The sequence below is a fragment of the Ovis canadensis genome, chromosome 1, assembly GCF_042477335.2.
Source record: "Ovis canadensis isolate MfBH-ARS-UI-01 breed Bighorn chromosome 1, ARS-UI_OviCan_v2, whole genome shotgun sequence".
In the NCBI taxonomy this organism is placed as follows: Eukaryota; Metazoa; Chordata; class Mammalia; order Artiodactyla; family Bovidae; genus Ovis; species Ovis canadensis.
The window spans coordinates 241,741,238-241,765,315 of NC_091245.1; the positions used below are offsets into that span (position 1 = coordinate 241,741,238).

General features: G+C 41.8%; 1 protein-coding gene across 1 annotated transcript in view; it reads right to left on the reverse strand.

Moving 5' to 3' along the window:
- Positions 1-754: 754 nt before the first annotated feature.
- Positions 755-24,078, reverse strand: part of TM4SF4 (transmembrane 4 L six family member 4) — a 28,336-nt gene continuing 5,012 nt past the window's right edge. The window contains exons 3-5 of the mRNA XM_069580747.1: positions 16,064-16,203; positions 5,457-5,646; positions 755-1,188 (exon numbers count right to left, since the gene is read on the reverse strand). Of these exons, the coding sequence (XP_069436848.1) occupies positions 1,171-1,188; positions 5,457-5,646; positions 16,064-16,203 (348 nt within the window). The 3' untranslated portion in view covers positions 755-1,170. The remainder of the gene's footprint in view (positions 1,189-5,456; positions 5,647-16,063; positions 16,204-24,078) is intronic.

The window sequence follows — 24,078 nt, forward strand, 5'->3', positions numbered from 1 at the left end:
GCCAGCACTATGATTAGTAACTGTCTTTTTGGTGACTCTGAGAAACCCAGTTTTTAGTGTGCCTAACTTATACAGTGCTGCCCATCAGCTTGGCAGGGGCAGAAGTGAGATGCTGGCTTATGTCAACCTCTGAGAATCCTCCTTATTATACATCAGTAATGTGGACAATCACACAGATCTCTTTGTTTCCCCTTGAGGGACTTCAACATTTCTTGGATGATTGATTGCTTTTCAGTAGTCCTTTATACAGGCGGAGGAACTGAGGTTTAGAAAGTAACTTTCCCAGGACCCCCAAGCTGCCATGTGGATAGATGGGGTTTGAACTCAAATCAGTGGAATGAATTTGATTCTATATTAGTGTGTGGTTCATAAGACCAAAGCTAATGTCCTAATATAACATGGAGAACTGATCATATAAATCTATTACCTTAATCCTGGGCCATAGGCTGATGAAATGATTACCCAAATCAGTTTTTTAAAAACATTGCTTTTGTTTGCTCAAAGGAAGCATTTGTAGAAAACATGAATTTTCATTTAATCTTTTGCCCCTCTTTCCTCACAAACACACATTCTTTATTATATCACCTTTGAATTCTGATTTTAATTTAATACATAAGGAAACCCTAGTAAATGATGTCAAGCTCAAAAGACTAGTCACAAGCAATTCGAATATGTTAGCCCAAAAGGCAATAAATAAAAATTATGATACATCAGTCATTCTGTTTTCCCCATAAATCTTAAAAATAAAAATTGGTCATAGCTTCTCATTTTTAATGTGATTTACTCCTTTGAGTTCTGTAAAACTTCCAAAGATATTAACATCTCTATATACAAAGAAGCAGTGCAGCAGTACATGTGTTCTTATACATTTTTCATTCTTAGAGAAAAATTATGAAACATTTGCTTTGAACCTGTTCTTCAATTATAAAAGGAAGCTAATTGGAAAGATTCATAAATATTCCTGAAGTGGTCAAACTATTTTTTTTATCTGAAACTAACATAAAATTCTAAGTTGAACTGAGCTGGTTGGAAAGGAGAAGAAATAACTCTGGCCTGCCTAAGCTTTGTCAGTTAGAAAGCAGGTAGGAGCTGGCAACTCCAAGAAGGGAAGAATTAAGTTTAATATATCTTCTCACACGCCATCAAGTTACAACAGCTCATCGTGCTGGTCTAGACTGGCCCATCTCCCTAGAAGACAGAAAAAGTTAATTAATTAAACACCTTTTGTGTGTGTGTGTGCTTCCCCTCCCCATCACCCCTCTTAGTCTTGGTTTGTTTGTGTGCTCAGTCATGTCCGACTCTTTGTGACCCCATGGACTGTAGCCCACCAGGCTCCTCTCTCCATGGGATTTCCCAGGCAAGTGTACTGGAGTGTGATACCATTTCCTTCTCCAGGGATCTTTCCGACTCAGGGACTGAACCTACTTCTTCTGTATTTCCTGCATTGGCTGGGGGATTCTTTACCACTGTACCACCTGGGAAGCCCCCCTTAGTCTTGATTACTCCTGCCCTTATTGGTCATTTACTGAATGTTTTCTATACTTTTTCTGACTTTGGTTCAGATCTTTGTCACTTACCTATGTTTACTCTAGAAATGTGGAAGCTTCACTTTATTATTTAAACTCATTTTTAATAATTGGAACAGAGGGCTCAAGTGATATATCTGAAGCCATTGTGAATAAATAGAGAAACCAGGAATTAATAAGAAGAGAACCTTTGGAGGTGGAACCCAGATCTGTGTTCCTTTTCTTGAACTTAGGCTGCTACACATATTTCCATCCTCTTAAGGAAATAACAGTACAGTGTACTGAGCCTTCTGGTTACTGACGTGGATATATATATTTTTTCTCTCTGCTGTGCCACGCGGCATGTGAGATCTTAGTTCACCAACCAGGACCCCTGCCATGGCACAGAGTCTTAACCACTCAACCACCAGAGAAGTTCTGACTTGGATGCACATTGATCACCCCAGGTTAGACACTCACTCAGCACCTTAGGAAGTAGGTTTAACAATCACATTTTATAGGCAAAGATACAGTTGAGGGCAACCAACTTGGCTAAGACTGCACAGCTGGCGTTCAATAGCTTGTATTTTGAGGCACGTTTCCACCTATTACTTCATGTAAGGACTGTGCCAGGCCAGGGGCCTCTCAATAATACTTCCTGTCTGAATGGATGGATGTCTATCTGCATCCTCTCTATGGAAGTTCAGCAGGAGGTGGCAGGGAGAACAAAGCTTCTAGAAGCTAGGCAGCTTGCTCAGCTCACTCAGCAAGTGAGTGATTACCTGGGAGCCCAACACTCCCCCGTTTCCTCCTGTGGGAGGGACCCTGACCAGCTGTACAAAAGGGGAGCTGCCCACAAGACAGGAATCCTCAGCAGACCACTTTTTTTCCCCCCTCCAATCTTGTGTGTACTGAAATATTTAGTAGTAAGGTTTCATGATGTCTGTGAATTACTTTCCAATGGTACAGACAGAGAGCAAGCAAATGTTAACAGTCTGTGGATCTAGGTGAAAAGGAAAGGTGTTCACTGTATTGTTTTTTAAAATTTTACATAGATTTGAAGTTATCCAAATTAAGATGGAGAAGGAAGGAGGGAAGGGAATTCTGATGATGTACATTCATTCTCTGTGATTCTCTAGTGCCAGCTAGAGTGTTCAGCAGCTTTCTTTTCACTATCAGGGGATTTATTCATTAAAATTGCCAAAATATGGAGTCTGAATAGAGGACAGAGGACAGTCACTGAAGAGTCAACTGACTACAACTACGGGTGAGTTTTTTGTTTTGTAATTTTAAAAATTTTTAATAAAATTTTAAAGGTTGCCTTCCATTTACAATTATTACAAAACATTGGCTATATTCCCTGTGTTGCGGCCTACCTTACACTGAAAAGTTTGTGCCTCCCAGGCCCCACCCCTGTATTGCCCACCGCCAACCCCTAGTTTGTTCTCTGTATCCGTGAGTCTGCTTCTTTTTCGTTATATTCAATAGTTGTGTTTTTTAGACTCCACATGTAAGTGATATCATATAGTATTTTTCTTTCTCTTTCTGATTTATTTCACTTAGCTTGATGGTCTGTGGGTATGTTTTTAATTTATAGATAATCCTCAGATTTAGTAAACTGAGATCTTCCATTAGAAGAACAGTTGTATTTCCAATTATACTTGCAATGAAAATTTGCTACCTAACTAAAAAAATGTAACTTCTTCTGTGAAAGCAGAAAAACAAATATCAGTGTTTGAAATGAATTAGCTGATTTATCAAGCTTGCATTCTTATCGGATGAATTACAACATTCAAATGCACAATACTCTTAACCACTACTGTAAAAATAATTGTGATGGATTTCTAGCTGGTAGTTTTCTTTTCTCCCCAATTGTGTTTCAAGACCAAAAAATTTAAATACAACACCGTAGAACTGAAGGTTTATAGAACAAAAACCCAATAGTCAGGGAAATTTATTTTTAATGGTTAAGCATCTGCCTACAATGCGGGAGACCTGGGTTCAATCCCTGGGTTGGGAAGATCTCCTGGAGAAGGCAATGGCAACCCACTCCAGGACTCTTGCCTGGAAAATCTCATGGATGGAGGAGCCTGGTAGGCTACAGTCCATGGGGTTGCCAAGGGTCAGACACGACTGAGCAACTTCACTATATGCATTATACTCTTGACTTTGGCAAGAAGTTTTTATTTATATTTTTTATATTTCAAAATATATGATTGTAAACATTTTTGAATAATATAAGCTAGAAGGAAGAAAAAAAGTCAAAGTCTTCTTACCTACAAATAATTATCATTAAATATTTTGGTTGGATTTCCTTTAGGTCTTTTTTCTACCCATTGTGTTTGAGTTTTCATTTATTTTATTGTATTTATTTTTAAAATTTTATTTTATATTGGAGCATAGAATAGTATAGTCGGGCTTCCCTGGTGGCTCAGTTGGTAAAGAATCTGCCTGCAATGCAAAAGACCTGGGTTTGATCCCTGGGTTGGGAAGATCCCCTGGAGGAGGGCATGGCTACCCATTTCTGTATTCTTGCCTGGAGAATCCCCATGGACAAAGCATCCTGGTGGGCTGCAGTCCATGGGGTCACAAAGAGCTGGAAAAGACTGAGCGGCTAAGTACACACACAAATAGTTGATTTACAATGTTGTCTTAGTTTCAGGTATAGAGTAAGGCGATTCAGTCATACATATATATGTACTATTCTTTTTTAGATTCTTTTCCCATTTAGAATAGTGATTTTTAAAATGTATTTAATTGTGTGTTCTGTATATATTTTTTGTATATTGCTCTTTTTAAATAACATTATAACCATTTTCAGTATTATTACAGTTTTGAAAAAAATCCTTTTAAGGTACAGGAAATGAAAGCAATAACAACGAAACTCTGGGAGGATATATAAGAATCACATACCTGAAGAAATTGGTGGGTGAAAGACAAGCCCAGGGCACAGATTTCCTAACTGAACACCTCCCTAGATTTCTGTGCGTGCGTGCGCACACACACACACACACACATATACAACTGTTGACTTATATACATATATTGCTTATAAAAATTATTTGAAAAAATTATTTGGATCGTTTTTAATTTGGATGTGATATTATATTAAGTAGATAGACCTTTACTTATACTTGGTTACATAATTCCCCAATAAGGGAACTCTGAAGTTCTAGCTAACCTTTTTTTTTTTTTTGCTGCAACACATCACATGCAGGGTCTTATGATAGTTCCCTGACTGGGAATCAGACTCGTGCTTCCTGAGGTGGAATCGCAGAGCCTTAACCACTAGACTGACAGAGAAGTCCCCAACACTTGAGTTCTATTTAATTTTTTCCTCATACTTTAACCTGTGTTTAAAAATCACTTCATGCGTATGAAATGATTTCCTGATCTGGCTTATTCAGTAGTTGAAATAATCACCTTGGTTTACTGTCCATAGGTTTATTTTTCATAGTGTTGATAATTTACAGTCATATTTGGAGATGAAATTCCTAATGATTTCCACTATTTCTTGCATGTAAGAATAATTACTCTCTTCCATATCTTTTCCAAGGGGAAGAAAATACCCTTCATGTATTACTTGACAAATTTAACACACTGTGTAGATTGAGTTAGGAAAGAGAACATTTGGGAACAGACTGTGATGTGTCTTCCTATAACAGATGTCCACTTCCTGAGAATCTTCATGTAGACATTATCATAAACTTCCATACGTGTGTGGAGTCCTTTGCCTTCAGAACTACGGTCAGGTGCGGGTAAGACTGAAACTGTGGTCAGCCTCAGCCTAGGTATGCTATTAATAGCATCATAGAGAGCAGAGTTTCCCTTGGCTGAGAGAGGAGCTGCCTGGACCTTCCAGCCTGGTTGGAGATCCTGCAGCCGCCACTCTTTCCACCCCCTCATCCCATTTGCGCTGGTGGCTTGCCTTGACCAAAGACCTCAGCTTACCCCGCAGCAGCCACAACACTGGCAGTCTCCACACAGGGTCCCCAGGAGGCCATTGATCACCTGGATGGCACAGATAATTATCTGAACTGCTCCTATGATCAGCAGGATGGAGAAGAGGGTCAGATTCCAGGGAACCACGTCACTAGGCTTTTGGCACTTGTTCCATATGTCAGGGTTCCCGAGGTAGTTTCTGCCAGGGACATGGGAGAGAAAAGAGACACTGGTTAAAAAGTATGCAATCCCCTAGGCTAGAAAGTCACCACAGTGATTTTTCTTTTGCAGCACCATCTATCCAAGACCTAAGATTCCTGAGAAAAAGAATCCCATAATAACAACACATTTAAATGCAATATCTAACAATAAATTGTTATTATGGGATTCTAGATATTGCATTTAAATGTGTTGTTATTATGGGATTCTTTTTCTCAGAAGACTCTTGAGAGTCCCTTGGACTGCAGGGAGATCCAACCAGTCCATTCTGAAGGAGATCAACCCTGGGATTTCTTTGGAAGGAATGATGCTAAAGCTGAAGCTCCAGTACTTTGGCCACCTCATGCGAAGAGCTGACTCATTGGAAAAGACTCTGCTGCTGGGAGGGATTGGGGGCAGGAGGAGAAGGGGATGACTGAGGATGAGATGGCTGGATGGCATCACTGGCTGGATGGCATCACAGACTCGATGGACGTGAGTCTGAGTGAACTCCGGGAGATGGTGATGGACAGGGAGGCCTGGCGTGCTGCGATTCATGGGGTCGCAAAGAGTCGGACACGACTGAGCAACTGAACTGCACTGAACTGAACTGAACAATTTTATTGAGTATCTACCATGTGCTGGAATGGACCCTCTTCTGAATGTTTCACACATATCCACTCATTTATTTCTCATGGAGACTTCATGGTTCTTTTCTCTCGCTTCACAAATGGGAACAATGAGGCGCAGAGAGGTTAAGTGACTTACCCAGCTCACATAGTTACTGAGTGACAGAGTGATTTTTGTGAGCTGACCAGGCAGATGGGCAAATCAAATATGTATTAAGGGGCCATGAAAATGAAGACACACCAGGAGGACAATCTTACAAATGTCCATGGCCTTTATCCTACTATTGCCTGCAGGGACCCTTTGAACTTCTGGCAAATGACCTGTCACCTCTAGCAGCCCTCTGGAGCCATGGAAAGTACAATCGTGTCATATAGTTAAAGGGAAAGGCTTGATTCTTTTGAGGCCTACTTCCAGTCAAACTGTGAACTGACTCAGCTGTATTTTTGTGACAATGTACGGATTCAAAAGGTTTAATTAACTAGAAGAAAGAAATAATCTGCTGCCTTATTGCATATTTTATAAAAATTTTGAAATAGAAATTATGGTATATTTATAAAATAATATATATATTACATATATATTATTAAGAGTCCACCGCAATATCAAAGGCATTGTGCCTTGAAGGAGAAATGTGAAGTATGCTTAAAAGACAAAAATGAGGGTAAAGGGATAAAATTTCTGCAATATTGTAATTTCTTCTCACATTATTAGAGCCCCAAATTGGTTTTTCCCTTTTGCTTTAGGAATCCACTCTCTTTTCAGGGTCTCTGTAGAAAACTCTCTATCTGGCTACTAAAGGAACACCCATCTCATTGTTTTTAGATCTTTTTGACCATCTCTCTCTGACAGTTTCTCCAGCGCATCAGTACACATTAATTTGAGATATATTTTGTGTTAAGATTTTGAAAAACCTTTGAAATGATGGAAGACGTTTCCTTTATCCAGAAGGGATAAAGGAAAGAATGAGCCATTCTTGATTTAAAAATAAAGCATTGCATATTACATTGGTTCACCTTTCCACAAGAATACAGTCCTGGCTGCTCACTGGCTCTGTGACTCGTGTATCTCTCTGTAGAGTGGGAATAACAATATCTATCAAATCATAGGGTTAAATAAGGATTAAAGTGAGGATTACATGAGTTAACACTAGTAAACTGCTTAGAACCATGCCTAGTAGATATAAGTGCTCAATAAACCCTAATATTGTTAATTACTTTGCTTAAGCTGAGTAGTGTGGCCTAAAGGAAAAAGACTGGTTATTTTGAATTCAGACAGACCTGAGTTTGAATTCAAGTATTCCTCTTACTGGCTGTGTATCCCTCATATAAGTCACCTAACACCCCCTGACCCCTGCCCTTACCATTAGTTTCTTCATCTATAAAATGGGCTGAGAACAACTGCACAGCTCTGAAAATTCAGTAATATACCTTATGTATAGCTATGTAAGAATTCAGTATGTTATTTTTATAAAACACCCATTTTTCTTTTCTGCCTTTTTCCATGCAGTCTCTCTTATCTTTACCATTTTTCAACTTGATGATTATAAGAGGTAATAAAAGGCAGTGTATTCCAGTCACATTTTTATAAAGAAAAGATCTTAAAATGAAGTTAATTGTCAATCCTGAGTTCCTGCCCTTGTGGAAAGGGTTTGTCCCGCGGTGGGATGACAGTGCCCTCTGGTGGTAAGATTGGTGAAACACTCACGAGGAAGCTAGGAAGCAACGACTGAGTTTGGGTGCAGAGATCCTTTCAGTTTCACTCCAGCAGCTGTATCACCCCTTACAAACCCTCACGGATAGGTGTTCCACAGGCCCTTTTCCTTTACCCTCAAACTCTCAGGTTCTGAGAGTCTCAGATCCCTGAGATGATTGCTGCTTCCAGCCCTTCAGGTGAAAGGGCTCCCTAATTTTTCGTGGATCTGGAGGCTAATCATACTCCCACATTCTGTGAATCGAAGAGATCTGAGACAGTTTAAACTCCCTAAATCCTATCATTTGTGAAGGCAGTCCCAACTGAGCGGCAGTAATTCCATCAACCTCAGAGTAAACGCCACGGATTTCATACAACTCACTTCTTATCAGCAAAGGCTGCTGAGGGAAGAAGCAGGGGAGCCCAGGTGCTTTGCCTGCATAATAGGTGCCACTTCCTCAGGGCTTCCCCTGGTGGCTCAGAGGTTAAAGCATTTGCCTGCAATGTGGGAGACCTGGGTTTGATCCCTGGGTCGGAAAGATCCCTCCAGAAGGAATGGCAACCCACTCCAATATTCGTGTAGTATTCTTGCCTGGAGAATCCCATGGATGGAGGAGCCTCTCCTCGTGACCTCAGCTGGCTGTGGTACCCCTTCTGTGCTTCTCAGCTCTCTGGGTTCCCTCTGTACGGAGTGCCTGGGACCTTGAGCTGTCCTCTATTTGTCTGTCTTCTCTTTGCGACTCTACACCCACAAGGGTAGAGACCAGGTCTGTCATCTCTGTCCCCGGTTCTACCACAGGGAGTGTTCAATAAATGAGCAGCTTTCCTGTATGGGGTCCCACCCATGTTCCAGGCACTGGGCCAGCTGTGTTCCACCATTCCTCCCAATCCTACAAGGAGGTACTACTTTGCTTGAACAACGCCTGGCATACCGTTTCCCCCAGGAAATAGTCACTGAGTGAATGAACAGATACACAGATTGAGAAGCTGAGTGGGGAGGGGCAACATAGGGGGTGGGCATTAAGAGGTACAAACAACTAGGCATAAAATAAGCTACAGGCTATAGTGGACAACACGGGGAATTATAATAACTATAAATGAGTATAACCTTTAAAAATTACAAATCTCTACATTGTACACCAGTAACTTATACAATGTTGTACATCAATTATACTTCGATTATGAAAAATGTACTACTAAAAAAAAGACATTAAATACTTAGAAAGTGTTAAAGAGAAAAGAAGCTGAGGCTAGGGAATGTAAGTGCTTGACTTTGACCTTCCTTCTGTCTGAGTCCAATGCCGTTGCTCTTAATCATTACACACATGCCCTGTATTTTAGTAATGTCACTCCTTTAGAGTAATTAAAATATGATTTATTCATGAAATTTGATCTATATATCTTTAACAGTATGTATCGTATCTCTAGCAGTGTGTCAATCAAGGCTTCCCTGTATCATAATAAGGGCTTCCCCTGGCGGCTCAGTGGTAAAGAATCTGCCTGCCAATGCAGGAGACATAGGTTCAATATCTGGGTCGGGAAGATCCATGGGAGCAGGAAATGGCAACACACTCCAGTATTCTTGCCTGGAGAATCCCATGGACAGAGGAACCTGGCAGGCTACAGTCCATGGAGTGACAAAAACTCAGACATAACTTAGCGACTGAATAATATAACATAACATCATAAAGAGATTATTCTCTTTGAACCTTCATGAGGCTGGTTGAAAAGACAGAAATTAATCACAAAATTATTATAAAAACATAACATTTTAGAAAGTTCTAATACATCATAATACATTCCATTCAAGGTAATGAATTTTTTATATTTATAAAAATGAATAGTAAGGTTGAATGTTTAGCAAGTGCTACATTATGTACATCATGTTATTTCATTCTTGCCTGAACCTGTGAGGTAGATCTTACTGTCACCCCGTTTCACAGAGAAAGAGCCAAGAGGTGTGATTGCTAAGATCATACCACTAGCACGTGACCGGACCCAGAGTCTGGTCAGGTCAAGGGCAAAGCCGCATCTTAACATCTTTGGGGATTTCCTGCTTCATGAAAGCTGGAAACACCTTGTTGCAATCCCATCTCACCCCATCTATGTAATTTTCTGCTCTGGGGAGTGTGTTCACAGCAGTTCCTTGCTAAGAAGTAATCACGAAGAGCAGCTGCAGATGGTCGTAACTGGAAGTCCAGGCAAAACACCGAATAGTTTCAGCTCTGTGCCTGGTGAAAGAGCACTCTCCTCACCCCTGAACTCCTTCCTCAGGGAACAGGGCGGGCTGCAGCCTGAGCTGGCAGTGCTGTGCTTGGCGGTGTCCCCTGTCCCTCCCCCACTGCTGACTGTCCTTGGCCTGGCCTCCTGCATTGCCTCCCACAGCTGTTTGCATGCCCTGTGCCAGCTGCTTCCCTTTCAGCAGCTCAGGGTCAAGGTAGATCGGCCAATTGTCTCAGAAAGGAAGACCTTGGATGGGAGGAGGTCCTACTTCAAAGGAAGCCAGGAGGGCGTATCTCAAAATGTCCCAGGTTTCTTTTTCCTTCTAGGATGCTTCTTCAGTATGGTTCCCATGACCGAAAAAGTTAACTGCCTTTGTTCCTTTAATATGATCAACAACAGGCACTTCTAAGGAAAACAGAACTGAATTCTATACTCTTGAAGAGCCCTGAATTTTGTGCCCCAAGCTGGAAACCTCAAAGTCCAGCTTGATAACCTTTCCTCTTTCTTCTCATTCCTAATCCTGATGATTCCATCTCAGAGAGTCTCTGAAATTTCTCCCCTTTTGAGCCCCAGTTCCACTGCCTTAGAGATGCTCAGAATCTTATCTGGATTGTTGCTCCAACCTCCTGCTTTGCTCTCTCTGTCAGTTACTGAGCCCTTTTGTTCATTCTCCACATCACTACATCATGATCCTCCTAAAGCTCCCAAGTGGCCATGGCTTATCCTGCTTGAAGTCCTCTGCTGTCCCCCAATGTCTTGAAGGTCTTCCTGTGTCTCCATCAGCCCCTCCTGTGGCGTCTCTCTGCTCCTCCCTCAACATTCACCCTGAGCTTCTGGCCACTCGGTGATCTGACATTCTACGAGCACATGGAACCTTTTCAGAGTAGCCTCTGGACTTTCTCTTCTCTCTGCTTGAAGCCTGTTTCCCCTCCTCTCCAAAAGACAGGCTTCTGCACAACTCCCAAGATCATCCCCTGTCACCTCCTCCAAGAAGTTTCCCTTGCGCAACTTCATTTCGCCCTTTTGGCAGGTGAGGGCCCATGCCCTCTTAACACCCTAACTTACCATGTGCTCACTGGGGCAGGGGACCAGGTCTGTCCTCCTTTGCTCCGTATTTGAGACAGATTAAAAGTGAGGTCCCATCAGGTGCTTTTGTTTTTTTAATTCTTCTACTAATTACTAGCTGTGGAGCCCCAGGCAAGTTAACCTTTTGAACTATATTTTTTCTACTCTAAGGATAAAAAAAATCTTTTGAGATTTATTAGAAAGGTTAAGTGAAATAATGCATGCAAAAACACTTGGACTTTAATTATCAGAAGGAGGAGGAAGAGGTGGAGGAGGAAGGAGAGGAGAAGGGAAGGTTCTGCTGCTGCCATTGGGTGATGAGGGAAACTATCCTGAGTCCTTTCCTTTGGTCTCATACACGTGATTATTCCTTCTCACTTACTAAGTAGCTGTGTATGTGTGTTACACTTGCAGCTACCATAACTCCTCTGATGCCTCCACACTGGGATCCGATGGATGAATCCATGGGATAGTAAAAACGATTGGAGACAGAGGCCCCTGGGCTTTTCAAAATGGACTCTACAAAAATCAGACAGTGCAAATCAATACAGTGTTGAAAAAGCATTGTGACCTGAAGTCAGAAAACTTGGACTCGAGCTTTCATCATTAAGAATAGCATTCCTTTGGGCAAGTCATCTGTCCTCTTTGGGCGTCTGCTGAATTGTCTCTGAAGGAGAGCTTTTTGTGAGGCTGAAATGAAACATTGTAGGTGGGAGCACTTTCCTTATTTTTTAAAATGTTTTATTGTTTTACTATTTTTTTTATGGGAGTATAGTTGCTTTATACCCTGTGTCAGTTTCTGCAGTACAGCAAAGTGAATCAGATGTATATATACATATATCCCCTCTTTTTTTTAATGGGATTTCCTTCCCATTTAGGTCACCACAGAGCGTTGAGTAGTTTCCTGTGCTATACAATAGGTTCTCATTAGTTATCTATTGTATACATATAGTGTATATACGTCAATCCTGATCTCCCGATTCACCCCGCTACCCCCTCCCACTTTGACTGAAAATACTAGGCAACACAAGATTCGAGGGTTGTTATAAGAAACTTGAAATGAGCCTCTGCAGCTGGAAGGAAGGTTTGGAGCTGGTTGCAGGAGATAAGGCCATAAAGGAGGAAAGACATGGGATGTAGGGGAGAATGGGTGCTGAGGAAAGCCTGCCGGGTGGCAGAGGGTGTGGTGAGACACGTGTCTGGACCTATCCTCCTGAAAGCCCTTCTGTAGCAATCATGGCATATTTCATACCAAGGGTGGACCTGCATTTTATGCGGGATTAAATCCTACAGTCAGGGCCTGATGGAAAAGAGCACGAATAGTCAAAATCATTCTATCTTATAAATCACCTGCAGAGTGTATAGTATGTATGATTTTGTAATAAATCTGAATGCAATAATTTTAAATCATATTATAGTTTGAAGCTACTATGCAAATGTGTGAGTACACAAACCTTTCTCCCTTTTGATAACTATCAAAATCTTTTGGCAAAAAGGGGATGAGTGGGAAAATTCTGAAATGTTCCTGCTTTTCTGCACAGTTTATTCTGTTTTTATTATTAAACCGCTCTAGCCAATCTGATCACAGGACAGGGAGGCCTGGCATGCTGCGGTTCATGGGGTCGCAAAGAGTCAGACACAACCGAGTGAGTGAACTGAACTGAACTGAATCCAATACCTCTTAATGGATGGGTTAGCTGCTGTTGAGAGGGGTAGATAAAATGATGCATACAAAAGGATCTATCTCAGAGTAACATGTGATATGGGTGTCTGATGTGAATGCAAACTTGCTTCAGCAGGACAGATGCAGAAGACTTTGAAAAGTGGTGCCTTCAACCTAAATGTCTATCGATAGATGAATAGATAAAGAAGATATAGTCGGCATATACAATGGAATATTACTCAGCCATTAAAGAATGACATATTGTCATTTGCAGCAACATGGATGGACCTAGAGATTATCATACCCAGTGAAGTAAGTCAGAGAGACACAGATATCACAGGATATCATTTATGCATGGAGTCTAAAATATGACACAAGTGACCTCATCTATGAAACAGAAACAGGTTCACAGACGTAAAGAACAGACTTGTGGTTGCCAAGGGGGAGGGGAGTGGTGGAGGAATTAATTGGGAGTTCGGGATTAGCAGGTCCAAACTACTGCATAGAGGATGGGTGAACAACAAGTTCTTACTGTGTAGCACAGGGAACTATATTCAGTATCCTGAAATAAACTAGAATGGAAAATGAAATGAAAAAATGAAAGCTACTCAGTCATGTCTGACTCTTTGCGACCCCATGGACTGTAGCCCACCAGGCTCCTCTGTCCGTGGAATTCTTCAGGCAAGAATACTGGCGTGGGTTGCCATTCCCTTCTCTAGGGGTTCTTCCTGACCCAGGGATCGAACCTAGGTCTCCTCATTGCAGGCAAATTCTTTACTATCTGAGCTACCAAAGAACCCAGAATGGAAAAGAATATTAAAAAGAATGCATATATATATATATATATATATATATATACACACACATATACATATATATACGTAAAACCGAATGACTTTGCTGTACAGCAAAAATTGGGGCATCCCAGGTGGCGCTAGTGGTTAAGAACCCAACTGTCAATGCAGGAGACGTTAGAGGCGTGGAATCAATCCCTGGGTCAGGAAGATCCCCTGGAGAAGGAAGTGACAACCCACTCCAGTATCCTTGCCTAGAGAATCCCATGGACAGAGGAACCTGGTGGGCTAAAGAGTTGGACATGATTGAAGCGACTTAGCATGAGCAGCAGAAATTAACACAATGTTGTAAATCAACTATACTCCAATTAAAAAAAAAGAGAGAGAGAGAAAAAAACAGGAAAGTGGTTTCCTGTCCTTCTCCCAAGCTGATATTTCCTGTGGTGACCCATAGACCAGCTGTCTCCATCCTGACCTGGAACATCAGTGCCAGCCCACCCGAAGCTGGGTATGAGGGTGTCAGAACAATATAAGACCACTGTACTGCCTTGGGGTGTAACTTAGCATCTCTTGAGTTTCTTTCTCTCTCCTTTGTTTTGGATGTAGATGTATTCTAATTGTTTTCAGATCCATCAAGGGGAGTACCATTCACATTATAGGATAAATGCTGGCCATAGAAATACTAGGAGAAGGATCCTTGAAAGGAGGCATAATGTGTAGCTTTGTAGGTATGCCCCTGGGTCGGGAGGAGGGCTCTATCCATGGAAGGACCTCAGGAGACAGCTCAGCCTCATGCCTTCTGAATGCTACACTCAAGCAAGTCAAGCCCACAGCGGTCCTCTGTAAGAGGACAGGGCTTGCCACAGCAACATAAACACTCATGGCAATTGCTACATGCACTATAAGGATGCTAGAGGGCTTGTAACTACAGTGAAGGGTGGGGATATTTTATGTGAAATCCTTGTGGACAAACTGAGACCTCAGGTCATAAGAACCAGCCACCTCCATCTCCTCTCCTGAGATTCTGTAACCTCTCATATACATCCATAACTAGGGATTTGACTAAATGAATTGACATCCTATAGGTTTGTTTTTTTTTTTTAGGCATGGGCCCATTCTCTGTGTGCAGGAAAACCCAACAACTCTAGTTTCTGACTCCCTAGATATGTCAGTCCCTGTGCCAGACAGAGAGATTGTAATGGTGAATGAGACAGAGGCCATCTCAGGCCTCTTGGAAGTTAGAGTCTAGTGTAACCCTATCTAATGGGAGTGCCCCACCTCTGCAGTGTTCAATATGGTCAATAATAGCCATCTGCAGTTACTGAGTGCTTAAAATATGGCTAGTGTGATTGAGGAATTTTAAGCTTTATTTCATTTATTGGAACTTAACTTTAAGTAGACACATAGAGCAACTGTCTACTGCCTTGAGCGGTGCACTCTAGGTAGGGTCAGAAGAATGTATAACATAAAAAGACTAAGATCCAAAGTTAGAAGACAGGAGTTTGTGCCTAGTCTCTGCCCCCTGCTAACTGAGAGATATGAAACACATCACACTTATTCAGCCTGCCTTGTGGGGGGAAGTCACACTTCTTGAGGTTGTTGTGCAGATTAAATTATAAATTCATTTGTTTAAAAAGTTCTTTACAAAGTACCTGAAAATATGAAGTGTTACTTTAATGAGTTCTATTAACATTAACTCTCATGAAGAACCTACAATGTTTTCAGTATATTTGCACCTTAAAAGATTGTGTAAGTATTTATCATGCAGGCTTTCAATGAAGGTCTTTACACCCTGTTTATGAATACCAGTGAAGGCCTTTGAGCTCTGTTTACGAGTAATCATTCTCATTTTCTATGATAAGATTTTCAAACAATGCTCTCTGTTTATTAATGTTACAAGTTACCTAGTGTTGATGCTAATAACTGTTTGAGTACAAGTGGTGATACCACCCACCTCTTCCCTCAGGACAGCTTAGTGAGTAAGTGCTAAGTTGCTTTAGTTGTGTCTGACTCTTTGTGACCCTAAGGACTGTAACTCATCAGGCTCCTTTGTCCGTGGGATTCTCCAGGTAAGAATACTGGAATGGGTTGCCATGCCCTCCTGCAGGGGATCTTCCTGACCCAGGGATGGAACAGATGAGGTGCCATCTTTTATTACTTCTGGTGTCTATCACAAGATCACTAAGAGGTGAGATATTGTGGAACTTCATTGCACAACTGCAGCTCTGCCTTAAAGGAGCAACATGCCTGAAGCTTGTAACTGAAGATGGAGGACCTTACAGAGTGTCCCCCTTGGGCGTTTACCTCCTGGTGCCCACTGTGGTGACACGTTGGTATTGCAGGGTGTACCTTACCCGTCCTGGAAGGGGTAACCCCATGTGCTGTTTTGGCTCATGAGACATTTTGGACCCTTGTTGATTGAGACGGCTGAAACAATAAAGGAGTATCCAGCACCCAGGCCTCCAATCACTGCAAATATTGTGGAGGTGAACATCTGAAAGAGAAGGAGAGAGACCAGGTGGGGTTCTTAAGGTGTTCCGAGATTACATGCAACACTCCTGACTGTCCAATCATTGATGTGATGAATACGGGGAAGTTCTGGGGTAGAAGCCAGTCTTTCCTGGAAATGGGGCCTGTGGAGTCTCCTAGAATGAATTTCGATGTTTCATGTTACCTTCTCTACCCCCATTCCCATATATTTTTCTCCTATTCATTGAGGACTCATGTGCAAGTTACGGTTTTATACCTTTGAACCAGAGTTTTTAACTTTGTTAAAAATAGATGCCCTTCACAGGGTTGATATAGAAGACCAGTCTATTACAGAATCAAAGACTCTTAGAATGGGAAGTAATCTTAAGTTTTCTGGTCCAGTCATCTTGCTGAGTCTAAGTCATCATGGGACCTCATGTGGCAGGCGGGTTTTACTTATGAGAATGGGCAGGAATCTAGGATATTTCCTCCTCAATCTTAATTATGTCCCTTGAGTTCAAAAAGAGAAGTCCAACTTCTCTTCCATCAGGTAGCAATCTTTAAAATATCTGAAGGTATTTTATATTTTACACAAAACTATTTTTTGTTTGACATCTCTCCACCTCTTCTACCTGCTGCAAGTTTTCTCTCCTTTAGGTTACACAAACCCAACAATTTCAGTTCTTTTAAATATTTTTATATAACAGAGATTAATTAGTAAAAAATGGATTGTACTAGTGCCTTTTTTTCAAAGTATAAAATCAAGATAGACTATAGAATATAAAATGCAGAAACAATCTTGGAGCCCATCTAGGCTAACCCCCTCTTAGAGATGAAAAAATTTAGGTATAGAGAGGCAATCTCCATTCTAAACAGTAATTGGAGAGTAGCTTGGAAACATTAACAATTTTGAAATTAGAGATGAAAAATTATCACCTCCATTGCATTGGGACATGAAGGTGTAGTGCAAAGCACAAGAGTTTAAAAGTCAGCAGACTCAAGCTCAAATCTCAGCGATGCTACTTTTCCCTGTGTGATGAATCTGCATAATGAATGTAGCCTCAGGGTCTTAGCTTCTCATCTATAAAATGTGCATGATAAAGCCTGGCTAAATTAGACGTGGTGACAGAAGTTAAATGTCAGATACTTCCTTTTTCCTGCTTCTTGTATTAGTATCCGTCATTTCACAGTGCGTATTTGAGGGTTTGAAGGTGGAGTTAGAGGGTAGAGAGTATCTAATTGTGCCTAAACAACTGGAATCTATGTAATCTATTTAGCTTGGATTCATATTCATGTCATATATCATATTATCTATTAATATACTTTGGATGCAACCTTCCAAGACTGAACTCTGGTTCCATGGACCATATCTGACTTCTCGTGCCTATAGAACTGATCATTTTCTCCTTCATATGAAAACTCAACAGGACCCTATGGGACTCCTGGGCATGGAAGCCTTTCCATGTCCCCTGTTTCTTGTTTGTAGGGAACAGACTGCAGCCTCCATGACCTTCCCAGAATCCCAAAAGGCAGATTCGAACAGTTGCTAATAAGGGAAGAAAGGAGATGCAGAGACAGGGGAGGCATGGCCAAGAAACAATAGTGCAGCCTTGGGGCAGGGTCCTGGCTCTGTCTCAAGGGATACACATAGCAATATCTTTGGGCTCTTTACAGAATTAAGACCCCCAAACAAATGGAAGATGTTAGCATTCTGCATTTCAGAGAAAATCACAGTTTGATATAAGAAACTCATCAGGAGACCACCTGAGACCAGATTAAAGAAGTGCAGGCCCTGCACACACCCTGATCCTGATCAGCAACACTGCTCTTGAACCATTGCTATAAAACTCCTCACCAAATCCTCCTGGGTTGGAACATACAGTTTTTCAGAGCACAAGCCTGCTGTGTCCCCTTCGGCCTAGTAAAGCAATAAAGCTTATTTTTTTCCTAGTTCATATTTGGGTATATATGGTAATTTGCAAGCTTCCCAGGTGGCACTAGTGGTAAAGAACCTGCCCACCAATGCAAGAGACATAAGAGACGTGGTTTCGATTTCTGGGTCAGGAAGACCCCCTCAAGAAGAACATGGCAACCCATTCCAGTATTCTTGCCTGGAGAATCCCATGGAGAGAGAGGCCTGGTGTGCTACCGTCCATAGGGTCTCAAAGAGTCAGACACAATTGAGGCGACTTAGCACGCACACACACATGGTAATTTGCAGAGTTTTCTGATCTCATAGGAGACTATAACCTTTTTTTCATGAGTCCTTGCAGTAACACACTTTGGGAGATGCTGCTCCAATTTAGTGCTAGTGCACAGAGGCCAAGAGTTTGGCATCAGTATCTCCTAGCCCCAGGACCCTGGAATGTATCTACTCTCATCACAGCACAACAACTACATAGTCTCTCATCTTAAAATTGCTTAAAGTCTTCAAAAGCCAGAATTTCCGTTTATTTAAAGGGTTAAAAAGATCTCAAAAACCTTCTAGTGCAATCGTCTAATTTTCTGACTAGTAAAAATACCTTCATTCTATTAGAATCTTAGATGCATAATCTCATTTAATCTTTTCAAGAAACCTGTGAGGTGGGTGTGATTATCCAGGTTTTCCAGACAGGAAACTGAGACTAGTAGAAATTAAGCTAATAGCTCTAAGTCAAACAAAAAGTGAAGTGGTGGGACTGGGTTTAGGCCATGGTCATTTGGTTCCAAAGGCCATGCTCCTGTCACTTTCTCAAGTCACACATGTAGGAAGTGGCCAAGCCTCCAAGCTAGACTGGAGGCTCAGGGGGAGGGGCAACATAGAGGTAGAGGATAAGAGGTACAAACTATTAGGTATAAAATATGCTATGAGGATATACTGGACAACACGGGGCATAGAACCAATATTCTATAATAATTATAAATAGAGCATAACGTTGAAAAATTGTGAATCACTGTATTATACACCTGTAACTTATTTAATATTGTACAGCGACTCTACTTCAAAAAAAAAAAAAAAAAAAAAGAACTGGAGTCTCCCTCCCAGTCCAGTGTCTTGTACCTGGTACTTCTTCAAATCACACACACACACACACACACACACACACACACACACACGGCACACTGCTACTAGCGTCAGATGCACTTAGCAACAGATCAAATTTGTCATTTGCAAATTTATCTTTGAGTGACATTGATTCTCTCACAGAAATAAACCGACAGATAAGGAAAAAAATATCTTTTTCCTTTTTTTCCTGGTCTTGAGTCAAGAATCATGAAACTATTAACTGTTGAGAATGAAAGAGCATCTAAAATTGCTATAATCGAAAAGGAAGATCACTTTTCCAGGAAGGCAGTTTGGAAGTCTGAGGGGACCAAGGTTCTAGCCTTCTTGGCGGCACCCAGGCCCCCACCTGCCTGGCCTCAGCTTTCGGTGATATAGAGAAGAAAGGGGTGGGTAGTTCTGGAAGGTCCCTTCAATTAAAACAACTCAGGATTTCATCATCCAGTGGCCAGAAGGGCGAGGAGAAATCTATCTCGTGCTATTCCTGCTGTGTGGGAGGAGTAGAGGATTTTCGATATCATTCCTGGAACATTTATTTCAACAGGCCAATGTTTACAGACACAAAAAGTGAGTGCGCTTGCAAACAGTCCTCATTTTAGGCAAGTCTGAGTACATGCAAAACCAGGTTAATATAAAACATCAATGAGATAATTTCCCCTTTACCAAAGAGTCCCCCTGGTAAGCACCTCTGACCAACACTATCCAACTGGAAACTAATGCGAGTTGTATTCATAATTTAAAATTTTCTTATAACCACCACTTAAAAGGTTTAAAAAAGGTGAGATTAATTTTAATAATATACTTTCTTTAATCGTATATCCAACATATTATCACGTCAACAGACAATCAATAGAAAAACTGCTAATTAGATATTTTCTATTTTGTACCAGTTCTTTGGGGTCTGGTGTGTGTTTTCTGCCTATGGTACATCTCAGTTTAGACTGGCTACTTTCTATATGTTCCATAGCCACATGTGGATAGTGGCTCCTGCACTGGACAGTACAGTCTAGAAAACTTGGAAGATTGACTTGGGGTAGTAAACATTAAAAAAAAATAGATGAATATGGTCTGTACTGATTTCATGATTATGATTACTCTCAGGAGGCAGGAGTGTATAACAGAGGATGGCAACACAGTCATTCTCAATTGAAGCAATATGGTTTTATTTCTTTACCAAACTATCTGAAGAAAAAATGGCATCAGGTTACAATTTAATAAAGCTACAGGCAGTATGTTCTGTTTTTGTATTCACATACGACATATCTCACCTTGAAAAGTTTCTCCAAATAATTTTTCATTACTTTTCCAGGATGGAGAAGCCAGCTACATTTTATGTCACTTTGTTTTAACTCATGTTTAGAAGTCTTGAAAAACTGCTTCATTTACTACTCTGTTATGTCTTAAAATCAGAAGGAGTACCTTTCATTTACCATGGGTTACATGATACAAAAGTTTTCAAGTTAGAAGAGAAATTATGAAAGTAAAGTTGAATATGTTAGGGAGCAGGCACTCTAAACTGAAGCTTTTTAAAAGTAAACAGGCAAAAGGCCTGGAATATTTCTGGAAGGAGACACAATAATTGGGAACAGTGCTAACCTCTGAGGAAAGGCGTTGCCAAACTTTATAGAGCCAAGAATGTGTGACTTCCTTTGTAGTTTTTGTACTATGGACATGTTTTTCCTATTCTAAATTAATAACTAGCAAAGAGGGGACTCTATTGTGCAGTGGCCAAGGGCATGGGGTACAGGCAGACAGATCTGGGTTTTGTTTTCTGGCTGCCTGACAAGATACGTGGGATCTTAGTTCCCAAACCAGGGATCAATCTCGTGCCAGCTGCATTGGAGGCGTACAGTCTCAACCACTGGACCATCAGGGAAGTCCCAGATTAGGTCTGATTCCTGTTTCTTCCCTCATGACATTGGGAAGTTTATCTTTCTAAGATCTCCATTTCTTCTCCAGTAAAATAAGGTTCAAGAATAACTACCTGTCTCCCTGAACACGGGCTTCCCTGATAGCTCAGTTGGTTGGTAAAGAATCCACCTGCAATGTAGGAGACCCCGGTTGGGTTCCTGGGTCAGGTGGATCCACTGGAGAAGGGATAGGCTACCCACTCCAGTATTCTTGGGCTTTCCTTGTGGCTCAGCTGGTAAAGAATCCGCCTGCAATGCAAGAGACCTGGGTTCGATCCTTGAGTTGGGATGATCCCCTGGAGGAGGGCATGACAACCACTCCAGTATTCTGGCCTGGAGAATTCCATGGACTGTATAGTCCATGGGGTCACAAAGAGGCAGACATGACTTTCACTTTCTTTCCCAGAATATAACATGTAAGATTGCCTAATCAATAGTAAATCGGGAATCAAAGGTACATATGTCTAGAAAATCAGATAACCCCGTGGTGGGGTAGGCTATTAGATAATGCCTAGCACTTCACTGGGGCTTTCCTGGTAGCTCAGCTGGTAAAGAATCTGCCTGCAGTGCAGGAGACCTGGCTTTGATCCCTGGGTTGAGAAGATCCCCTGGAAGAAGGAATGGCAACCCACTCCAGTATTCCTGCCTGGAGAGTTCCATGGACAGAGGAGCCTGGTGGGCTACAGTCCATGGGGTCACAAACAGTCAGACACAACTGAGCGACTAAGCACAGCACAGTACTTCACTGGGAGGATACCCAGAGATCTCTCTTGCCTATTTCCAATATTTGAAGAATTTTCCATGACATTAACAATCACTTGATAAATGTCTTTATTATAAAATTTTAATAGTCATAGCCTCGCATATGTTCAGTTCAGTTCAGTTCAGTTCAGTTGCTCAGTCGTGTCTGACTCTTTGTGACCCCGTGAATCGCAGCACGCCAGGCCTAAACTTCCACAAATACAAACAGCTTAGCTCTGGGGAGAAAAAGAAAAGTAAACAGCCTGTCTTCTGTGTCTTCAACACACACCTTCAGTTTGCATTTCTAAAGAAGCATGTGTTAATGTATATGCTGTAAATGCTTCCCTTGAAGTGGAAGAGAATGCTCTCGAATCACCAGCTGTCAGTTTAAGACCTCCCTCTTTATCAGACTCTGGAGGCAGATGAAGTGGGGTCCAACCCCAGCTCTGCCCCCGCCTGTGGGTTGTTCTGTCAGCTGAAGCACCTGGAGGAGGTGTGGAGGTGGGGCGGGGGGCACTGAGAAGGGAGGAAAAGTGGGTGGTTTAGGAGACAGGATATTTCAAGGCTTGGGCAGTGGCAACATGTTGGGGAAACATCTCTGGTGGGCATGAAGTTTTCTTTCAGAAAGGAGATACATAGACATTACTTGATTTTTTCACTTAAACATTAATGCCCTCCTTTTATTTTCTGACTCAGTTTTGGGAATACAGATTGGGGGTGAGGGGGTAGTTTGTGGTGGTCAGAAACTTAACTTGTAAGAGCCTCAGTTTCCTTTACAAGTGTGAAATGAGGAAAGGAATGTCTACCTCAAAGAGCTATTGCTAGAATTGAGCCTGAGAAAGTACGGAAATGACCTGAAATCCTCCCAGAAGATTCATTTATTTCATTCATCCAACAAGCATTTATGAAGGCTCTATGAGCCCCCAGTACCCCAGCCACTTGGTACTACCTCCTCTGCCCTGACGCTAGCGCTTAGAACATTTTTTTCCCAGCCATACCTTATGAAAGGTAGCAACGGGCATTGGCCATTTTACAGCAGAGGGTTTTGCAACATAGAACATTTAGAGAAGAAATAGGGTTTCATACTTCATTTCTTCTTTTATGATCATTATTTCACGAGAAGGGGCTTTCTTAAATCCCCTTCAAACTAACGGTCATACAAGCAATGCGGAGGCTGCTGTCAGCAGTTAGTGCTCTTGGCCTCAGGAAGTACTGACGTCAGAAGTGCTCAACCAGGAGGCGTCCCTAGGGGTCGCTGGCGAGCCGAGTCGAACGCCGGGAGAAGTGCTGACTTCCACTGAACAGATGAATTTATGACCTGATCAAGCTCTTCCTTCAGAACCGATCAGTGCACTATCTGGCTCTGCCTGTGGGTGGGGTGGGCGTTTATCTGCATGATATACTTTCAGGATGCTGAAATGCCTGTCTGCCTCTAAATATCTCCTTTATCAGGCCAATTATTAGAGACACTCCTCCGAGTTAAGGTCAAGGTTTTCTAAAGGCTCTTATAACAGTACATACTTAACAGGAAAGAGTTGATAAAATGAATTAGCTGTCCCATTGGACCCTGTGTGCGCACGTCTGACTCTTTGCAACCCTACAGACTGTAGCCTCCCAAGCTCCTCTGTCCATGGGATTTCCCAGGCAAGAGTACTGGAATGGGTTGCCATATCCTCCTCCAGTAGATCTTCCATACCAGGGATCGAACGTGAGTCTCCGGCATTGTATGTGGATTCTTTATTGCTGAGCCACTGGGGAAGCCCAATGGACCCTGAGAGGTCAATTTTTTTTTTTTTTTAATGGATTAGCGGACAAATCAGCTCCTAGGACACCTCTAGTTTGGGAGCAGGAGGGTGAGACCTAGCCACACACCAAGACCAGGGTTTTCAAAGCCCGGTTTGAAAGTCTCCTCCTCTTGCAGCTTTTGTCCCAGGGCTCCTTTTTCTCAGCTCTTACATGCCCTGCTGCTGCTGCTGCTAAGTCGTGTCCGACTCTGTGCGACTCCATAGACGGCAGCCCACTATGCTCCCCCGTCCCTGGGATTCTCCAGGCAAGAACACTGGAGTGGGTTGCCATTGCCTTCTCTGCTTATTTACCCTAATTTATTTAAAAGAGTGCAAATCGCAGGGACAGGGTTTAGGTCTTTCTCTGCCTCAGATAATGTTTAGCCTTCATTTTTTACTTTCATCCTGAAATCATCAATTAG